We start from the raw sequence: 21,767 nt of genomic DNA on the forward strand, positions 1-21,767 counted from the left end.
TTTCCTGCCGAACTAACCCTGCGCAGAGACATGTTAGACGAGCAAGGTTGCGCGTACTGAACATCATACTACGTGTTAAAATATATTTTACTGAAGTTGTTAACATTTTGTGGAGAACGTAAAAATGAAGTCACGTAATGTTACTGTTAAAATGAGACTACTTATAGATTTGTTATTTCTTATTTGTTGTGAGAATGTCCTTTCTTTATTCGTTACGTTTTCGTGCTCGTGGGAAGAAGATCAGCAAATGAAACAACGTTAAACATGGTTTGATAAACAGCAGAGATCCATCGATGTATTGTTTCCTGTAAATTAAAGAATTTGACATTTGTGCATCTACTGTTAAGATACCCTTAGTGTATTATGTTGTATTGTAAGTAAGGAATGGGATATAACTTTAATATCATTCATTTAAACGGTATACACGCAAATCGGTTTGTGTGGAGTTACCAGAATATAGACCTCGGCGCCATGCGTCACGTTACCGGTTCATCATGCACATGGTAAGTTTATTTTTATTTTGCTTATTTCTTTTTAGCTTTTTTTCAATTTCTTATAACGTTCATGTATCATAAAATGGGAATAAAGCCGTGCAGTATGGTTTGATGATACATACATGTGTATAACTGTATATGGTTATTATTTTGCATGCTACATTGTTCGATACATATATTGTTTCACATCTTCCGTGGATATTTTGAGATTTGAATCATATGAAGTCAAGAATTGGTTTTTTTTTTCAAAATATGAAATCAGGCAATGCCATTTTTTTCTCTATTTTTCAAACAAACTTTTTCCAGTGTTCGATCCATTCTGATTCTGCCCAGATGATTTCATGGATTCACGTGTAAAACATGTAGTCAGATCTTTACAAACACGGTTATGGATAGCCATTTCAGCAACCCTCCTAATTGCCTTTGATGACTCCTTTGTTTGACATTGATTTAGACAGCTTTAAAGGTATATTTGTCAGATTTTCACAATATTGATTTTATCTTCTCTAGTTTATCTTGGGATAATTGGACGGTAAAGTGTGTGACGTCATGACTGTACATAGTAGAATGGTAAATAACCGGGAACAATGCTTAACTTGCTGTTAAGATGACATACAATTGTGATGACATGCAATTGAGAGGTGGGGTGCTATAGGTCCACTTAAAACAATGCAATCAATTCAAGGACGCTTCTTCGGCAACTTGGAAAGCGAAACCTCGCTATTATTCCATGTCATTTAGCATGCCTAGTAGTTGAAGAATTGTAGCTCTCTGTGAAATTATTAGGAAAGATCAGAGAGCCTTATAACAACCTCTGATTTACGGTCCTACCTAACATGGCTACGTCAAGATACAAAATCAGTTGATGCTGTAAGTTTTGGGGTCGTATGAGGCTTTACTTAATAATGTTTTAAGATATGTTTGGACAGGAGTATAGTGAGGAAATGTGTATTTTTTATATTAAAGTTTTGAGAAGGCAAGAATACAACAAGAAAAGGCCTTAACTTTGCGCCTTTTTATAAGATGTAGATATATAGTTTGTGGTTGTTTAAACAATATTTTATTATGTATGAGTGTACATAATAATATATATATATAGCTTGTGGTCTCTCCCAATATCTTCCCAGACAGCATCTGCATCTTCGCGTCCAGGTAAACAATCGTGAAATAAACTTCTCTGGTATTTTACTCTTTATGTAAAACTTATACGGTACCAATTTTGATGCACCAGATGCGCATGTCGACAAATAATGTCTCTTCCGTGATGCTCAACCGAAATGTATCAAATGATGTGATAAATGCAGCTGTCATAATTCATTTGAATATTACGATAACGTTTTAAACATTCTGTACACTTACGATTATTTATTACATTTATAAAAAAAATTATGAAATGGAACAACATCGTTTGATTCTGCTTAAGAGGCATAGAAAAAATGATCAAAAGACTTTTTATGTAAAAGAAAACCAGGAATTAAATGTCAAAGTTGTTAACCCCAGGGGATTAAGTGTTCACCGTACAGTAGTCAGATATAAGCCAAAGTTGGGAATTATGATTTAACGAATGAGTGATGGTGCAACTTTAATGCATACAATGCGTTATGGTTAATTCTTAATCCCCGTCACATGAACTCCACGCACTTATTAACATTCCCTGTTTGATTATTTTCGGGCGATTTTCAAAACATTGGTAAAAATAGATAATTGCGATTTAACAACTTTTCCCAGTGAAATATGCATGCTTAGATTTCAAATTTCAAATCTATGTCGGGTAGTGTTTATCTCGTTAATGAAATCGACAAAAAATTCGCAAAACATTTATATGTATTTCCTTTTAAGATTTTCTTGTCTTGAAATTTTATCCTCAATAGTTATATCTCAACGTCCCCGGAAGCGTTGCGTTTAACGTACACCTGTACTTATAATTCTAATGAAACGGTCAGAATTATAATTATTTACGGTTCCTGTTTTATTGTTAATGATTAGTGACATAGTACAGAGATTGTCATATGTTCATCATTCTTAAAACTGCACAGAAGGGTGTGAACATGACATCAGGGACCGCCTAATGCTGGTAAAGTGACCTGATAAAGGCACGTTTTCTATGGATTAAAACTTCCACATCGAACATTGACCACGTGCAAATGTTGACATAATTACAGGTGTTCTAACATCATTTATGAACCCTTTCAAATACAGTTTCATTTATTAATACCTGGAATATTTTAAGAACAAATTTTAGGGACAAAAGACCTTAAGTAATTAAAGTGTCACATATTAAACTTTCATATTAACATTTCCACTACATTAAAGGGTGGGACAATCTTATAATATCATTAAATGGAATTGAAATTTTCCATAACGTCATCGTTCTTTCCATTACAACCTAATTACAATCAAAATGGAATAATCTCAATATTCACAAACTGTATCGTTTACTCAAAGTGTTTCAAAACTGGGTAAAAGAGACAGTGAAATGGATAAATTATTCTACACAATTTTTGTAATCGTTATCTCAACAAAATTAAAAGGTAAGTAAACAAAATAGCATTTTTTTGAAAAATGAATCTCTTCCTCAATATAACACCAGAAAGTGAAATCTCACGGCATTAAGAGAAAAAAAAAACTTCCTATCATGTATTCATCAAATAGTTTTGTGTTAACTCGTATCGCAAAAGCTGAAAGAAATGAATAAATTATACGGAACATATCTCCTGAGTTTACAGTGGTGGATCACATATATTTCTGTTTTAGAGGTGGAATCGTCCACGACGGAGAAGAATTTGTACAGCGCCCTCTTTACAAGCTATAACAATGAAATCCTGCCTCGATGCAACCACGCTGACAACGTCACCGTCACTCTTGACATGTCCCTCCGCGAAATCATTGCCCTGGTAAATATCTCCATCTATATTCTGATTTTCATTCTTTTAACGCTTACTGTTTCACAACGTAATAAGTTTATTAATTTCTGTATGAGTGTTTGTTTCCTGTATGGTTTATACACTACTGCTTTACAGACTTTTTGGTTTGTATTGGTTTGAATCGACATTTGTCCAACGATGAATATAGACTCGATTTCAGACGAGGTCAAAGAGCAAGTGCTTTACGTTTAATTTCACCATCAATTAATCCCTGATAAAACATCTACCATAAAACAGTTCACTATAATCAAAACTTGATATACTATAGCTAAATCTTGATTGACTGTAGTTAAAACTCTGATTTATTATAATGAAAAGCTTTGATTTTATTGTATTATCTTAGGAATAAAAATCATGCGTTTTATATCAAGCTATATAAATTATACATTTTATGCAAATTATGCAATTCAACTCAATCGGATTAAAAAGTAATCATACTAATTTTCTATTTGATTTTGTATTTTCCGAGTCGGATAATGAAGGTCATATTTCGAAATGTTCAAGATCACGTGACATTGCACTCGGAATTTCGAAAGTCAACAATTACCGATTGGTAGGCAGTTCTTGTTTTGACTACGGACAACTCCGTGTCTGGTGTTTGGAGGTGTCTGTTGCCACTCTGTTGATATTGTTGCTCTCCTCAACTGTTCGTCAGTGTTACTGAGGGTGAAGATATACCAGGACGAAATTTTCATCGCATCGCCCTGTATTCACTTTTATCATAGAGAAAGTCTTCAGGAGTATATCATGATAAGCAAAGATAATGAACATCGATCAATCTCATAACTCCCACAAGGAACACAAAATAAAGAATCGGGCAAACATGGACCCCTGTACATACCAAAGGTGGGATCAAGTGTCTAGGAGGAGAAAGAATCCCCTGTTGACCGGTCACATCCGCCGTGAGTCCTATGTATTTATCAGGTTAACTGAGTAATCCGTAGACAAAATCAGTGTACCAAGAACTACCTAACAATTGGTATGATGTTTGACCCAGTGATAGGTTATATGGGCAAACTATGGATCAATATAACGACCATAGAATATCCGAAAAACTTACTTTAAACGAGATTGTTCAAACCCCTTTTAACATCAACTTGTTTGTCAGTAGCCTGTATCGATTTGAAAACTCACCACATGCAGGTGATAATGGTATATTGCTACATAGATTTGGGAAGTTAACGATGGAGAACCTGAAATCATCCTCTTTGTCATAAAGTTGAGTTGTTAATTGGTCAGGTTACTAATAAATACTTTGATGGTTCAGATGTATCAATAGCCTCGTTTAAAATCAGCATTTTGCAAATTCTGTAGTCGATATCATAATTAATTTATTAGCAGATACAACCCATTTTAACTCGAATGCTGTCTGACGTGTTCCATATCAATGTTGGTCTGTTATTTACATGATCCGCTTACCTGATCTAGATATAAGGCTTACAGACAGTGTATGCGGTTAACATGAAATCCTTACACCCTCCATGACACCTGATCCCACTTCTGGTGTTTCCAGGAGTTCGTGTGTACGCTACTCTCAAATTTACATTGGTTGTGGGATAATGCGAACGATCATTGTTCGTTATGTTCACCTTTTGTGATCTAGCATTAGTGAGCATATGGCTTCAGCGAGAGTTCACTGTATCTTAGAACTACAAACTAGGACAAAGGGAGGTTAACACTATCCCACCTCCTCCCATTTACTCTTTGATTACTAATGAAAGAGAATTTATTCATAGGCTGATTCTTAATCAAATCGTTAGTTCCTCGTGGCTTTATCTAAATATTTGTAATGATTAGAATTGCCATTATTTTACAGTCACATTAGGTTTTATGATTGTCATTATTTTACAGTCACATTAGGTTTTATGATTGCCATTATTTTACAGTCATATTAGGTTTTATGATTGTCATTATTTTACATGCACATTAGGTTTTATGATTGGCATCATTTTACATTCACATTAGGTTTTATGATTGACATTATTTTACAGTCATATTAGGTTTTATGATTGCCATTATTTTACAGTCATATTAGGTTTCATGATTGTCATTATTTTACAATCACACTACTTTTTATGATTGTCATTATTTTACAGTCACATTATGTTTTATGGTTTTCATTATTTTACCGTCACATTAGGCTTCATGATTGTCATTATTTTACAGTCACATTAGGTTTTATGATTGCCATTATCTTATGGTAATATTACTTTTTATAATTGTCATTATTTACAGTAACATTAGTTTTTGTATATTGTTTTACAGAATGAACGGGAACAGACTCTCAAAATAAAGATTTGGGTTCGTGAGGTAGTGTATTGAAATTGTGATTAATTGTTAATTAGTTTAAACACTGAAAGAGGATTTTGAAATATATTTTAGCACATGTTTTTATTCGAACACGTATTGAATATCGTTATATAAAGTCAGCATTTCGCAAATTATATGGTCGTTATAATGATCTAGTTTGCCAATACAACATATCATTGGGTCAAATGCTGTCTGACATGTTTCATACCGAATGTTAAGCCGTTCCTGGCACACTGATTTTGACTACAGATTAGTCTGTTTTCCTGATCAAGACATAGTAATCACGGCGGGTGTGACCGGTAGACATGGGGTGCTTACGTCTCCTAGACACCTAATCCCACATCTTGGATGACTAACTCTTTATTTTGTATTGCTTATATGAGTTATGAGATTGATCACTGTTCGTTATCTTTATCTTTCAATATAAAAATGTTAGATTTCAATATTAGAGCTCAAATATATCTCAAATTCATGACCATACCATGCAATGCGCTAATATTTTAATCATTCTGGATTTTAAAAAATGGGTAAATCCAGTTTGACTATTACACATGCATATTCTAGAGAATCAAAAGCCCCCGTGATTTGTCCACATACTTTCATTTGATATAGAATATTTAAAATGATTTTTCTAGACACTATGATATTATCAAACAACAAATAATCTCATTCAGAAGCAATGGTGATAACACTTTCGAGTCATATTAGATAAAACTTCTGGACTGCTATTACTTATATTTGATTCCTGTGACATCATCGTATATTACTAGAGCTGGACAGATTGTGGTCTCAGTTGGACACCCGCCACATACGGGGGTCTGACCTCCTTATCTGTATCAAGAGGCAAAGTGTGGACACCGGATATCACCTTGTTCGAGAGGTAAGTGTATAGGTGCACATGCTATATATGCTGAATCTAGTACACTGCTTGCATTGCAATAAATTCGGGGACATTTTTTATATTCTATGTGACATAATTTACAATCTGATTAAAACTTATGTTTAATGTCAACTTGCTATCCTCAACTGTTCGTCAGTGTTACTGAGGGTGAAGATATACCAGGACGAAATTTTTATCGGATCGCCCTGTATTCCGACGGGACAGCAAAGTCTTATATTCCAGCAGTAGTGGTAATTTCCTGCTCTGTCGATGTCACATACTTCCCGTACGACACCCAAACATGTACCCTCAAACTCGGCTCATGGATTTACAATGGATTCGATATCGACGTACTAGCCAAAGGTTCTACAGGTATTTAGAAAACTAGAGATATCTCCAACTCCATCACTGAGTAATGCATGTACTGTAAACAGGAAAATATTCGCCCCCGTTTAATTTTCGTCCCTTTCACCCTCGTTGTCACTGGGCGAATTCAAGAATGGGTGAAATTGTTTCATCTCATATCTCTATCTTAACACAACAGTGTCTGGGCGTATTTTAAACGGGACGAAACTGTCTGCACGTGTAGAAAGTTAAAATCAACACGGGGCGAAAATAACCCTGTGTACAGTATACACATGTATTTGATACATATAAATGGTAAGAATATAAGACTGATTATTTGAACTCATGTAGTGAATGATGACCCTTTCCCAACCCATACCTACCTACATTACACTCACACGATTTAAGAATTTGAAGTTTCGGGTTAAAAAAATCTTTTGGTATTTCCCATTATCAAAAATTTAAGACAATTGTAAAGATCACGTTTATGACTGACCCCCTTCCTACGTGCTACACGTGCCCGATGTAAGCTTGAATGCGAACCCGATAACTCAGCGCACCAACATTAACATTCATACAATTTGGCTAACTAATAAGCTGTCTATTTTCCTAAAGGGCTAGAGCCACGAAAGGTCAAAATCGGCCCATTCTTTGAATTTAATGAAATTGTCCAAATAGAATCTTATGACAATGTACTTCATGAAAAAATAAAATATAGCATGATATTGCTTACTTTGATGGAAAGGGTTACTTGGAAAGTTGTCTTTGTATAACGTTTTGTCGGCAGACGTTAACGTCATTAAAACATGTACGAGGGTTGTCTCAAAATTCCGTGGACAAGCGGCGTTTTTCAATAATCTAACGTCACTGAGAAATTAAACTTTTACAACATGAAGAGCAAACAGTTTTAAATAAAAAATATGTAAAAACAAAATTAATATTACATTTATAATTGACATTGAATAGGAAAAATTCAGGTTTTTCATTATAGGGAACCATAAAGCGGCGCAGGGTAAAAAAAAGAGGGGGGTTAATATAATCGAAAATAAATTACAATCGCTGGAGAAAAAAACCCACACTTTGTTCATTTTATTTCTGACAGTATATTTTTATAGAGGAATTTTGTTTAGATATTCATTTATATACCTGGAAAATGTTTATCAGTATGACGGAATATTTAAATGAATTATGATATATCGTGCGACAGTTAGATGCAAATATCCAGCGAAATGATGACGCTATTCGGGGAAAAAAGACGTCGGACCGCACGAGAGATCGAAGAAATTTTGGGAATCAGCAAATCGTCTGTTCACTGCAGTCTATCGGATAATTCATGAATGCATATAGTATGTGCACGTTCGGTACTTCGGGTTTTAAAAATGAAGAAAATCAAAGAAGGATTTTATGTTCGAAGGATTTCCTCGATCAGACGCGCGAACACCGCGAGAAAATGTTGACGTCGCAGGTTGCGTCGCCGAGTACAACTTTATCGTAAATAGTTAATTTTCTCAAAAAGGTATATAAAAGTGCAAATTTTCGGTATTGGTCAACAATGGTATAATTGATCATATATAACAGGTTTTATGAAATTAAATCAATACCTTAAAAGTTAAAAGTCCAGTCCACGGAATTTTGGGACAACCCTCGTATTTCTAATATATGTTCAACTAAAATGCTTTTAAAATACTTCTATATTGTACAGTAGGTAGGAACAAATTCTTTTAAACATGTGTAAAAATAAAATAGCATAATGTGTCCAGTAATTAAATTGTAAGCTATTCCTCGACAATACTCTCGTCGCATATATAATTTCACAGTTCAAAAATACCCGAAATCTTGCATTTGGTGGGACCACGACCATTTTTGGTCCCCGGCGCTTACACAAAAAGCAATGCGAGTGGCTCTTTGATGTAGATGGTATACACAACGAGACAGATGGGGGACTTGTGAGTACACTACTAGATCTAGGACGTTTCGGTGTTGGGCAGTAGTTGTCGTCAGCTCCTTCTTCCGATTTAGAATTTGTAGATTTTCTGTCCGAAGCGTAGTATTTGTGTCTACATGCATTGCACAATGTGTCATGTTCATGTTTGACAGAGACAAAAAAGTGTTTTTGTAGAAAGCGAATTTCAGGTTTAGTTATTTTCCTTCTTTCTCGTGGCTTTGTTCTTTTGTTGCATAAAACACATGGAAAATACTTAGGTCCTGTTCCAGGCATTCTAAAATAAACGAATATTCAACTTTATCTATATTTTATGGTTTACGCGGTTTATAATATCGTTCAGCAGCTGTCTTTACATTACACGCATTTCTACACATCTTCGTAATAAAATGTTATACATGTAATGATTACTTATAATTAAGCTCAGCGTTTAACATTATATCGGATATACATACTGAAATGTACAGCTTAATTTACTGTACTGTGTACTAATCAGGGAAAGGAGTTGTCACGCGTAAAAAGGGGGGGGGGGAGTTGAAGAATTTTTACCGGTGGGGTGGGGATTGCAATCCCCAAACAAATCTACCACTGCTTTTGAATTCATTAATCAAAACTAATTAACCTATTTCATACACAGAAAACAATATCATATTTTTCGTAATATACAGATTATTTTGCGTGGTAATCAAAACTGATTTCTTGCTTCTTAAATAACTTTATACATTTCTGGTTACTCGTATATATTGGGGAAAAAAATACAGTTGTCAGGGGATTCGAACCACGGACCCTTCGCTTGTAGATCTAGTGCGTTAACCACTGCGCCACTGTGACTTTTTTTTTTTTCAAGTATAAGTTATATATAAGTCTTTATTAAGCTACAATTTATATGTAATATGTCTGTAATATTCAACAAGATTTTTTTGTATCATAAACATTACGGTGTAGGTAAGTATTTTGATATTATCTACGAACATACAACATTAATTTCATATTTATATTTATCTGCACGGCTTAATTATAGATCTAAATAGGTTCGTCTTGTAACAAGAACTTCAATCGTCTGCGAAATCCTATAGGCCTATCTTTAGGTTCACTAACTCGTTTTAAATGTTATATTTGGGGGATGGTTATTAAACATGGGAAAAATACGATACTGTACTTTACTCAAGATATCAAAGTATAATTCGATGATCATAAAACTAGCCCATGTACTGAGCACGGCATGTTGACGCCCAGTCCCAGCCATTTGTTTACATGTCAGATGTATACATCGGCGATCTGTCAAAACAGTGGCGGATCTGGGTTTTTTTTTAAAGAGAGTGAGTGTTTAAAGGCTTTAGAATTTTATTTCACACCCTTTCCGCAGCATTTCTTCTAAAGGTTGGTAAAAAAAAAAAAGCTAAAATGGGGGCTAGTGATTCTTGACCAACACTCCAAATTGCTATTCCTAAAACCTAAGACGAAATCTAGGTACCGCAGTATACCGTATAGGCCTATCTAGAGCAAAAAGGGACTGAAATGTTGATCATATGTTTCTATATATAAAGCCAAGTCGTTAAATAATAAATTTATGTAACAAACTGTAATCACTTACCTATTAACTCTGGAATTCTGGAGGAATTGTTGTTTTAAAAATTCGTGCCGCTGAATCCGGTCCGTTTACGGTTTTGATTTTATAAATTATAACAACAACTATTTAATTAATTTCGATATGAGCAAGATTACAACCACGAAAAGTTTTATACAGAAAAATATTGTGTATTCAGACAACTCATTGTCCAAATATCGTCATGGTTTACGTTATTGCTCGTAGTAAAATAAGCTCAATACAAATGCTATGTTGATCGAATTATCTCCCTATGATTGTAGAGCGCTTTCATGTTTACATTTATGTGACAGTTAAACATCAATGTATCGGAGAGAAAAAAAGAACACAAGAAGATAATTGGTGTCTTTTAATTATTTTATTAGCATATTCAACATTTGAGATAAATTGGACCTAAAAGCAAAGACATACACTGTCCAAATATCAATGTTGAACTGATTATTGTCATCACATAATTCGACGATGATCATCCGAAATCTATATTTCATTCCTCGATCATAGATGTACATAAAACTTTTCAAAATAATTGGGATATAATTATGCTTTGAGATCCTATGTGAAAATCTATCATTTTATAATGTTTTATAAGGACACGTCTATTTTTTAAATGAGAAACTATCATCATTCGATAAATTATGTTTGTGAAAGACCTAAAACAAGAAATTTACGTATGGCCACTGTCATCGAACAAATTGAATCCAACATTCATTTGTGCAGTTTTCATTTCTTTACCCATGTCAGAATTTTTAATTTGTTCGTTGAATGTGGCCAAACTGAAATTTTGAATCAAAGTTCCAAAATTTGTCATTTTTAGAGAAAAATGTGCAAACGTCACGTGTTATGACATCTACGGCACAGTTATGACGTCACATAATTAACATTTTGATATGAATATATTTACTACGATGTATATTGACAATATTTAGTGCAATATTTATTTGTTAAGTTTCAGATAATTTTTCATAAAAATACAGGCCGATTTTGACCTTTCGTGGCTCTAGCTCTTTATTTGATACATATCACAAAATTCCTAACAAAATATTACCTGATTCAACGTAAATTGTAACTTGATGCATTCTTAATTAAATCCAACTACACCGTAATCCTTTCTTCGTAACTCCAAAATAGAGAGAGTTAGAAACAGATGTATTGTGCATATAACCTTGCCAACGTGGGTGATCGTAATTTCATAGCATAGTTCTGATTTTTTCATATTTTCACGTTGATTGGTGTTCTTTTAATGAATATTATCTATCATTGTTGAATCCACATTCAAGCATTTAACATTATATAGAGTTGATTAAGGTTAAAACTGCCTAACGTCATCAGAACGTCTTTCTGCAGTAACCCAAACATTTCTTCGCATTTCATGCCGGACTATCATTTATTATTGCCTTATCATCTGCAGGAGATTTGACTTCATTTGTGGCCAACAATGAGTGGGATGTTTTAAGCCTTCTAAGTGAGCGGAACTCAGTCTACTACCAGTGTTGTCCAGAGCCCTACCCGAATGTCACCTTTCGTGTTCGGATGAAGCGGAAGCCCAAGTTCTATGTTCTAACAATCATATTCCCCTGCACACTTGTAATGGCTCTTGCTGCCCTGGGATTCATACTTCCGGCTGACTCTGGGGAGAAGGTTTCTTTGGAAGTCACCGTGTTGTTGTCGCTGTCTGTCTTTCTCCTCCTCGTTTCTGATAAATTACCAGCATCCGCGGAGACGTTTCCTATCATAGGTTAGAGTCAGGTTCAATCACTTCTAAATGTTATCTTCATTATAATTTACGTCAATGTTTTTGCGTTCGATATAATTATCAATTGTAATGATACCTACTTCCTATGAATGTGATGTAGTTGTGAATAATGTGGGTATGAATTATAAGATACAGTACGTCTATTTTAATCACTGGGGATTTCGACAGCAATGAAAGTAGAATTAGATATAAAGAATAAATTTCTGTTTTGAAAATACATCAGGGTTTGAACTACAACACTTCACACCTGCATACTTGTCATATAGCGCTAGTAAACACTCTACATGAACTGGAGTATAATGGCGTAAGGCGTCACCGTTTAATGCCCCCATGTATTTTTTAAAATGAAATTTATTTCTCAATCATTTCACTTGTATATTAGGATATTATAATTGACAGGGTTGTACTTTACTGTGTCCATGGTAATCGTCTGTCTCTCCTGCTTACTTGCCGTCTGGGTCCTGTATTTGCATTTCCGTACAGAATCAACCAGTCCGGTGCCATTGTGGGTCAAACGTGTGTTCCTGATAAAGTTACGGTTTGTACTCTGTGAAAAACCAACGATTGAAGATTTGGATCAAGTGGAAGAGATTGAAAGAGAAAAGGTTGGTATAGGTTTTATTTTTAAGAGATGTTTTACGCGTATCTATATATTTTCATTCAATTTCACACTACTTAGCATTGTTGACGTACTATCCAAGATACACATGTCGCATTGTTAAGCGAGGAATAACCGGAAGTACTTGGCTCTTCTACAGGACACAGCCAAATTCAGAAGAATGACCCCTCTGACACATGTACGACCTTTGTCGGAAGTGGATGTCAATCAGTCGTCTCGTGAACCTAAAGCTGACAATGTGATGGACTCGGAACAGAAACTGGAAGAATGGCGTACTCTAGCACGTGTTTTGGATCGTCTATTTTTTATCTTATACATGATTATTTCCCCATTAGTGACAATAGCTTTCTTTGGCGCTTTGATTAATAATTGATTAAATATTTCATTGTTAAAAATGCGATTCATAATGCCATCTTGTTTAGTCATATCAACAATGGTCATACCAGTGCTAGTAAGTTGTTTTGTTTTTTTATTGATATATGCAATATTGACTATATGAGTTTTGTTTTATTCCACTATGTAGCGCCTTGCCAAGTACAGTTTGTGTGCTAAGTATCATCATCCAATGACTCAAGACGATTCATATATATCACCTAAGTATGGCCATTCCGTGTACTACGTAAAAAGCCTGGAACACCCTTCACTACAAATTATCACCAGAATTTCCTATTTCTTTTATAAGTGTCCATGACCTTCGTCATATGACATTTTTCAGGTCATGAACCACCATCTGTCTACAAGCATTCTTTGCACTAAGTATTGGCCTCTAATATAATTTCGTTATTATAAAATTATGATATTCCGAATACATATTTTCAAATTGAATTCAATTGTTTTACTGGGATTGAAGAGTACGTAGACTTAGGCCTTGTCTGTACATTAGAGCAATGCCGTGAATAAATCAACATACTAATATGTATCATATTTGATGTGTTTGTACCAGTTTGGTTAAAATCAGATCAGCGATTCTTGAAGATTACTTTCATATTTTCTTCAATATTTTCCATTCATTTGGGGGAAAAAGGAGAGCGGTGTTGTTCCGTTCGTCTTCCTTCATTGAGGAAAAACGGAAGTATTCCCTTTATTTCCTTCATGCAAAATCCATTAACACAATGATACCATGAATTCTATGCAAGGCGAAGATAACGAACAGTGATCGATCTCATAACTCCTACAAGCAATACAAAATAGATAGTTGAGCAAACACGGACCCCTGGACACACCAGAGGTGGGATCAGGTGCCTAGGAGGAGTAAGCATCCGCTGTTGACCGGCCACACCCGCCGCGAGCCCCACATCCCGACCAGGCAAACGAAGTTATCCACAGCTAAAACCAGCGTGCCCATATATACAGCAGATGTTGCCCATATTTCAAAAAGGTTAACGCACACTAAACTCCATCCGTGTGATAGTAAAAACGAGTTACTTATACTTCCTCCAAACTGTCCATTATAAAAGCATGCATAAAACATTCACTGAGGAATTTGCATACAGATTTTAACTACGGATAACTCCGTTTACCTGATCAAGATATAGGGCTCACGGTGGGTGTGACTGGTCGACAGGGAATGCTTACACCTCGTAGGCACCTGATCCCACCTCTGGTATATCCAGGGGTCCGTGTTTGCCCAACTCTCTATTTTGTATTGCTTGTGGGAATTATGAGATGATCAATGTTCGTTATCTTCACCTTTCATAAGAAAGGCACTGTACATGCACACATTGACCAAAACGATCCTATGACCTTATAGAGTATTTATTGTCCCAGAAAGTTTTTAGTTCTTTAAGATGATAACCATTATTGTGATAATCGAAGAGTCATTGAACCACATCCATTATGCCACAAAACCTTAGGTCAAATTCAGATATCAAAATATCAAGAAAATAATACTTTGCAAATATTTAGGTATCTTTTCAATTCTAATAAATGTTCTTTAATCCTATATAGAACTTTAGCACCGTTTCGTTATCTACGTAAACTAAAACAGCAAGGTTATATAAGATCAGATTGTGATGGTTTTTGATGTTTTTTGTTTGTTTTCTCTATGTTTCGGGGTTGTTGTGACTGGTGGTTTTAATCATCAGCAAAGTCCATTGTGAAAAAAATCATTCACTCATTCCGTTCTTTCTTAATCTTACACTCTTTAAATATGGGGGATATATTCTTTATATAGCAAAATGTGTGCAGTATATTTTTAAAAATATCTGCTACTCATGACCGTATACCAAACTATTCTATGGGGACCTGGACCGAGATTGGAAATTTCTTAATCTGCTAGGTCACGGGTTCACTTCCCTGAACATCTTCTTGGAGTGCAAAAAATCAGAAATAATTGATGATATGCTATCCGACATTTACTATGTAGAGGTATAGAACTCTAAATATAGGGTACCCAAATTCGCCGATGTAAAATCAATCAACCAAAATGGCTGTGATACGTGAATGTGCAGACGGTTTTACAATTGTCGGACACCTGGAACTATTACATACTTCTGTTAATGAGTTGAGGTAAGATATTCAATTTCAAAATGACAAATTATGTTGCGCATTCTATGTAATTGCTTGTTGCAATGCACAAACATTCTCTTTAGTGTAATAATGCAAGGATCCGAATACAATATAATTCAAGGGCAAAAATAATAGGCATTTTTCTTAATTAATTTTCTGCATATCTAGGGAAGTATGCGAAATATCGGGATGCAAAAGCCCAAAGATCAACATGAAGTTAAACCCGCTTCCACGGTCACGTGGAGAATGCAAAGCGTGAATGCCCTTATTTAATAATCTTAAACTACTCGTCTTCATTTCTTTGACCTCATGTCCAACCTTTAATGCCATGGCGAGATTCCATGTTTTACAATGAGGACGAATGGGCTCAGTAGTCGATGTCACCAACCACAATCCATATTATTTCGAAATCTCGGAGAGGCACACAAGAATAAGTCCCAGTTGACTTCAGTTTGAAAGTTAATCTAAACTATTGTGAATTACAATCTTTATTAATGTAGGTGTCATACAGGTTTTGTCATTTTGCAATAGAATAAAAATTTTGCTACCATGAATTAAATTATCACAGTTTTCAAATAGTAAATAATACTCCACATTCGTAAAATGTTTTGTGCTAAGATTATTATGGACTCAATGATATGTATAGTATATGTGATACTTGTATAACTCAGTGGTCTGAACCAAATAATCAAGAAATTCACAATTCAAATTTCCTTTTCTTTATCATTATTATAATAAATATGTTTTTGGGGTTTTTTTCATGACATATTTTCGTATAATGTACAACATAAGAGTGCGTATGTGAGAGAGAGAGAGAGAGAGAGAGAGAGAGAGAGAGAGAGAGAGGACATCTTTTTTGAGTCATTTAGTGGTGCCCAGTGGTTTCAATAACATTATGCATGTAGAAACGTACGACTTTTTATCTCTTTGAACAAACATTCCCCACGATAAATTAAAGACTAGACTTTTTAATATCATAGACAGTTGCTTTTGCAATGAAATGGAAAAAAAGAAATGTTCACATCTTCTGGTCAGTCATTGAAAAAATTCTTTTCTTTAACAACACTCTTATACTATGCACAGGATAATTGCGTTCCTCGTTGACAATGTATTTTGTAGATTTTGATGATCAGGTCTCCCAACAGTCTCCTAGCATTTCCATGGGTACCAATTGGGCTCGTTTGTTAGATGAAAGGTTTTTATATTCTTATGAAGCATAATTTATTCAAAATCTCATAATCCCGTGGGGATCCAGTTTAGAATAGTTCCTCAGTACCCCTTGCATGTCGTAAAAGGCGACTAAATGGGAAGGTCCTTCGGATGAGAACGCAAAATCCAAGGTCCCATGTCACAACTGATGTGACAAGATAAAGATCCCTCCCTGCTCAAAATCCATAAGGGCAGAGCGTAGGCCTGAATTTTGCACTCCTTCACCGGTAATGGTGACGTCTCCCTGTGAGTGAAATATTCTTGAGAGGGACGTTAAACAATATTCAATCAATAAATCAAAATGTCCTATATCAGAGGAAACAATATCTTTCAGATGTATAGACAACGTGTTATCTATTAACAATCATCCACATGTTGATTCGATATATCCTTGTGAAATCGAAATAAAAGACACCACAGTCTTCCACATCTGCTTCATACTTAGATATTTTATTGAACATAGAAGTTAAAGGCAAATTAACGACTGAACTTTATGGGTGTAACAGGTCGACAGGGGATGATTACGCCTTCTAGGCACTTGATGCAGGGGTCTGTATTTTACTTACTCTTTATCTAATATTCTTTATAGTACTTATGAGGGTGATCACTTTTCGTTACCTTCACCTTTTCACTTCGATTTCCGGCGCTCTCTAAGGTGGCTACGTCAACAAATGAAATCATTCGAAGCTGATGGGGTGGATCTGTAGCTCTCTAGTTCTTTTTTAAACGATCATGAAATATTGTTTCCCTTTTCTTTCTCTTCTTCAAATAATAAGACAAAAATATCTGCCATATCTAATCTAAATATTGCGATGAAATTTTGAAACATTTTGTACTCTTACGATTATTCATTACACTTAAGAGAGTCTACAAACTCGATCTGCAAGAACCTCGTTATTTTATTTCTTTTATTTTTTTATTTTTAGGTTTTTGTTAAATGGAACAAAATCGAAAGATTCCACTTAAGAGGCCAAGGGTTTTGGAAGAGGTTCCATATCAATTTAAAGAAAACCAGGAATTAAATTTCAAAATTGTTAAGACCAGGTGATTAACTGTTCGCCATACACGGGTGAGATATAATCCAAGGCTTGGAATTATACTTAAATGGATGAATGATGTTGCAATTTTAATGCATACATTAACATACGACGATATTCTTATCCCGTCACACGAACTACATGAACTTATTCAAATCCTCTGCTGGACGATTTTAAGGTGATTTTCAAATCACTGGTAAAGATAGATTATATTGATTGAACAAATTTTCAGTGAGATAAGTACGTTTGAACATGTAAATCTAAATCTAATTTAACATTTCTGTTACGTAGTGCTTATTTTGTTATGAAAATTGAGAGAAAAAAGTCTAATCATTTGCATATATTTGCAGATTAAAATTTTCTTGCCTTGAAACTTCACCCTCAATTGTTATCTCTCAACATATCCGGAAGCGTTGCGTTTAAAGTAAATGCGTACTAATTCTAATGAAACTGTCAGGATTATAATTATTCACGGTACCTGTTGTATCATTCACAGATTATCTTCATTAAAATTTGCTTATATTCTTAAAGTTGCACAGAGCAATGTGATCAAGACATCATGAAACGCCTAGTGAAAGTAAAATGATCTGAATAAGGCAGGTTTTATCACGGACTTGACTGACTTCCACATCGAACATTGACCAAGTGCAAACCTTGGCAAAAACTACAAGTGTGTTGGCATCAGTTATGGGTCTTGACTGGAATATTTAGGAAGAAATGACCTGAAGTAATTAAATTTTCCCTAAGTTTCACTTGTCATTAACATTTCAATCACATGCAAAGATAGGGTAATCTTACAATATCATTTTTCCATGGAATTTAAATTGTTCATAACCAATAGGTGATCGTCCTCTGCATTAAGACCGCACCACGTGCCAAATGGGATAAATCTCCAGAACTCTGTCAAACGGTGTATCGTTTACACAAACTGTTTCAAAGCTAGGTAAAAAGGAATGTTAAATGGATAAATTAATCTACATAATGTATACAGCACATAGTCTTCCACATCTGCTTCATACTTTTAGAATATTTCATTGAACGTAGATATATGCTAACGGCAAACTAACAAATCAACTTTATGTCAAACAGGATAACTTCAGCTTCTTCTTCACCATGCAACTTCCCATACTTATGTAGCAATATCATCACCCGTGTATGATGTTTATATCTCTTAACCGATTCAATACGCGAGAGCGTGTTCTGCATATGATAATTTTTTAATTTAACCAGATAGCCTCAGTAAGTAGAGCACATGACTATCTTCTAGAGATTCGGGGGGTCCCAGTTCGAATTCCAGTCTGATCCGTTGCATTTTATCCCTGACCAGCCTCTGGAACTGACAAGTGAAAATGCCTACCAGGGGATAAACATCCTGGGGTGATGTCTTCTGAAAGTGTGAAGACATTTAAAATCATGTTGCGATCAGCAGAATTTAATCGCCGGTGGCCAGATAGCTCAGTTGGTAACTAACACCTGACTAGAGATCCAGGGGGGTGTCGAATCCCTGTCTGCAAGTCCAGGGGTGGTCACGGCACCAAAACCGTAAGGGGAAGCAGTGTGTGTATTGGGACTGAAATAACTAAAGTCCTTACTAATCCCAAGTATCATTGACAGACGGTAAGTTCACTTGATAAAGGCGATAGAACTGAAACTAAATTTAACTCAGTTCCAGCATACACACATTACTTCCCATTACACACGCATTAATTTGGGAGATGGAGGGTCCGAACCCACTACTTTTGGACTAGGTAGAACATTGCCTTTTTGTGTACATACGCACCTGTAAATACTAATGGTACCTTCACGGATTTTTCTTACGAATCCTTACGTATTCCACAAATCTGTAAAAGTACACGGATTGTTACGATATAGACACTTTTTAAAAAGAGCTATTTAAGGGATCATCCATAATTGTCAACCATTTTCCAAAGTGTGCAAAAAGCACACGTTTTGAGACCCCCCACCCCCACCCCACCCACCCACCCCCTCAAAAAGTGTACATCAACCATTTTCAAATTCCCATCAAGAAGATCGACAATCAAGTTTATGAGCAATTTAGTTTAAACAATGAGTTATTGATATTGGTACCCCTATTTCTTGTTATATATGAATGATATCATGTTTTATAAATGTGCAAATCTTGTCTACATAATAGATTTTTGTTTTTGTAGAAAAAATAAAGATGTCTCTGTCTTATCTTGTCGTCTTTTTTTTAAAGGCATTACACTTTTGTAACATGGCCAATACTTTTATGAAATAAATCCGGAAGAGAAAAAAAGAGCGTACGGTAAAATTGTCGATTTTTTACCCCCCTCCCCCCGAGCGTGCTTTTTGCACACTTTGGAAAATGGTTGACAATTATGGATGACCCCTAAGAACGTTTTAAGAGTATTTACGGGCCATTTACGGTTTATTACGAGTTCTTGCGATGCATTTACGGCAAACATTTACGATTTGTTCCGAGTGAACACGTATAAATATGAGCAATTTACGATATTTTGAGAGCTTTTTAGGGATTGTTACGAGTATATCACGGAAATTTACGATTTTTGACTCAAAAGTGTTCGCAATTGGCTTTGTATCATCATTCGACAACTGACATTAATGTGTAACTTTTTTGATGTCTTGATAACAACTGAAAGAAACTGTCAGATTTTTTGCGTCTTTTATACCTTTCCTTAATCGTAAAGTTTAAGTATCTACTCGTAAAGAAATCGTGTCTATACGTAAGGTGCTCGTAATAACTCTGAACAATCCTTAAAAGGCGACGTGAATGAAATCGTAAATATAACTTAGGCATTCGTAATAATCCGTAAACAACTCGTAAACTATCCGTAACATATCGCAAACTAACCGCAAAGATTCGTAAAACAAAAATTTTTTACGAGCGTTTTACGGATTCTTACGAGCAGTTTACATGTTTTTGCGACCAGTTTACGATACTTACGGATTGTTACAAGTTATTTATGGGTTATTTACGGAAAATGAAATCTGTGGACAATCGTGAATTTTTTTTTGACATGTCAAAAAATTTGCCCCTACTTTCACGGATCCTTACGAGTGTGTGCGAGTTGTGACGAGTTATTAACGGATACCGACAAGTGATTTACGAATGCTTGCGATTGACTACGAGTCGGAGATCCGTAAGGACTCGTAAGAAAAATCCGTCAGTGTGAAGGTGGTTTATAAACAATCGGAACTCCTCGAATGTCTCGCGCACTCAACATAGATCTCGGATGTAATACGATGGCATCCATGAGCGAATTTGATGCATTGCTGTGACGTCACAATTGACAATGCATCAAATTCGCTCATGGATGCCATTGTACATGTATTGCATCCGAGATCTATGTCGAGTGCGCGAGACATTCGAGGAGTTCCGATTGGGTTTATAAGCGTTAAAAACTAGTCCATAAAAAAGATTGCATGGGCTGGACCCTACATCCCTGGGGAAATTTCCGGGATATGTTCATATCACACATGCGCTTGCTTTAGATAATGGTAGCTCCGCCGTCATATTGATTGTTATCTTTTACATTCGGTTTGTGGTAGGCCTAGTACTTGGCTAAGTAGAGAGAGAAAAATCAAAACGTTTTAGTCCGACTTGAAATTGTATGAGTTACTTTCTACAAACGAATTCACCTACGTACGCAGTAATATTTATAGGCTAGCAAAATGATCGGCGATCGGATTAGACTCAAAAGAAGATGTGATACTTGATATTAAGGATATTTTCGTAAACGGGAAAGAAATGGCTGGAAGTATTCACGAGGGCCCTGAATTTGGGGTCGGGGACTTTGTTTTACTTCACGATTTAACACTTGATGCGTTTATGGAGAATTTGAAAATGCGGTAAGTTAAACTGTAGTTTTACAGTACACTGCACTGACTGCAAAATAGTCAAAAATTGCCTACCTATTTTCGTTTTGGCTGGCAAGATATACATCATTCCAAAAAATTATTGTCATCAAGAACTTCTGAATACATATAAGAAAACTATATTCACACAGGTTTTCAAGGAATTTTTTTCGGTTGACATTTGACCACGCCTATCTGATCTAGTATGTCATGGATATATATCAAGTTTCACTTTACAAATTGTTTCGATATATAGTGGAGGTATGTACGTATGCCTTCTCT

The 21,767-nt window shown here is 35.3% G+C and overlaps 3 protein-coding genes across 8 annotated transcripts in view; all 3 read left to right on the forward strand.

Annotated features, from left to right (window-relative positions):
* Nucleotides 1-18,005, forward strand: part of LOC125665636 (slit homolog 2 protein-like) — a 33,252-nt gene extending 15,247 nt beyond the window's left edge. For 2 of the 3 annotated variants that reach the window (XM_048898385.2, XM_048898386.2), the window contains exons 9-10: nucleotides 16,501-16,576; nucleotides 17,517-18,005. In XM_048898385.2, coding sequence (XP_048754342.1) covers nucleotides 16,501-16,576; nucleotides 17,517-17,556 — 116 coding nt within the window. In that variant the 3' untranslated portion in view covers nucleotides 17,557-18,005. The remainder of the gene's footprint in view (nucleotides 1-16,500; nucleotides 16,577-17,516) is intronic. The other variant, XM_048898388.2, reaches the window with a different exon arrangement.
* LOC125665635 (neuronal acetylcholine receptor subunit alpha-10-like) lies at nucleotides 56-13,790 on the forward strand. Of its 3 annotated transcripts, XM_048898382.2 has the most exons (9): nucleotides 56-503; nucleotides 801-960; nucleotides 3,249-3,388; nucleotides 5,684-5,728; nucleotides 6,499-6,608; nucleotides 6,766-6,980; nucleotides 11,910-12,236; nucleotides 12,654-12,859; nucleotides 13,013-13,790. In XM_048898382.2, the coding sequence occupies exons 2-9, from the start codon at nucleotides 921-923 to the stop codon at nucleotides 13,244-13,246; spliced, it is 1,317 nt and encodes a 438-aa protein (XP_048754339.1). In that variant the 5' UTR covers nucleotides 56-503; nucleotides 801-920; the 3' UTR covers nucleotides 13,247-13,790. The 3 variants fall into 3 exon arrangements, with proteins under 3 accessions (XP_048754339.1, XP_048754341.1, XP_056008320.1); XM_048898384.2 differs by lacking the exons at nucleotides 56-503; nucleotides 801-960 and adding an exon at nucleotides 983-1,064; XM_056152345.1 differs by lacking the exons at nucleotides 56-503; nucleotides 801-960 and having other exon boundaries at nucleotides 1,099-3,388.
* A 3,084-nt stretch (nucleotides 18,006-21,089) lies between the features above and the next one.
* The window catches only part of LOC125665638 (unconventional myosin-Id-like), a 70,338-nt gene continuing 69,660 nt past the window's right edge, over nucleotides 21,090-21,767 (forward strand). For both annotated transcript variants that reach the window (XM_048898389.2, XM_048898391.2), the window contains exon 1: nucleotides 21,090-21,479. In XM_048898389.2, coding sequence (XP_048754346.1) covers nucleotides 21,379-21,479 — 101 coding nt within the window. In that variant the 5' untranslated portion in view covers nucleotides 21,090-21,378. The remainder of the gene's footprint in view (nucleotides 21,480-21,767) is intronic.

Source organism: Ostrea edulis, chromosome 10, assembly GCF_947568905.1.
Source record: "Ostrea edulis chromosome 10, xbOstEdul1.1, whole genome shotgun sequence".
Classification (NCBI taxonomy): Eukaryota; Metazoa; Mollusca; class Bivalvia; order Ostreida; family Ostreidae; genus Ostrea; species Ostrea edulis.

Bases quoted from the DNA above. Each gene is read 5' to 3' on its own strand.
- LOC125665635 (XM_056152345.1), top strand. From the start codon at position 3,182: ATGAATAAATTATACGGAACATATCTCCTGAGTTTACAGTGGTGGATC. The intron at 12,237-12,653 runs GTTAGAGTCAGG...TATAATTGACAG, and splicing joins GGAGACGTTTCCTATCATAG to GGTTGTACTTTACTGTGTCC. The intron at 12,860-13,012 runs GTTGGTATAGGT...GCTCTTCTACAG, and splicing joins AAGAGATTGAAAGAGAAAAG to GACACAGCCAAATTCAGAAG.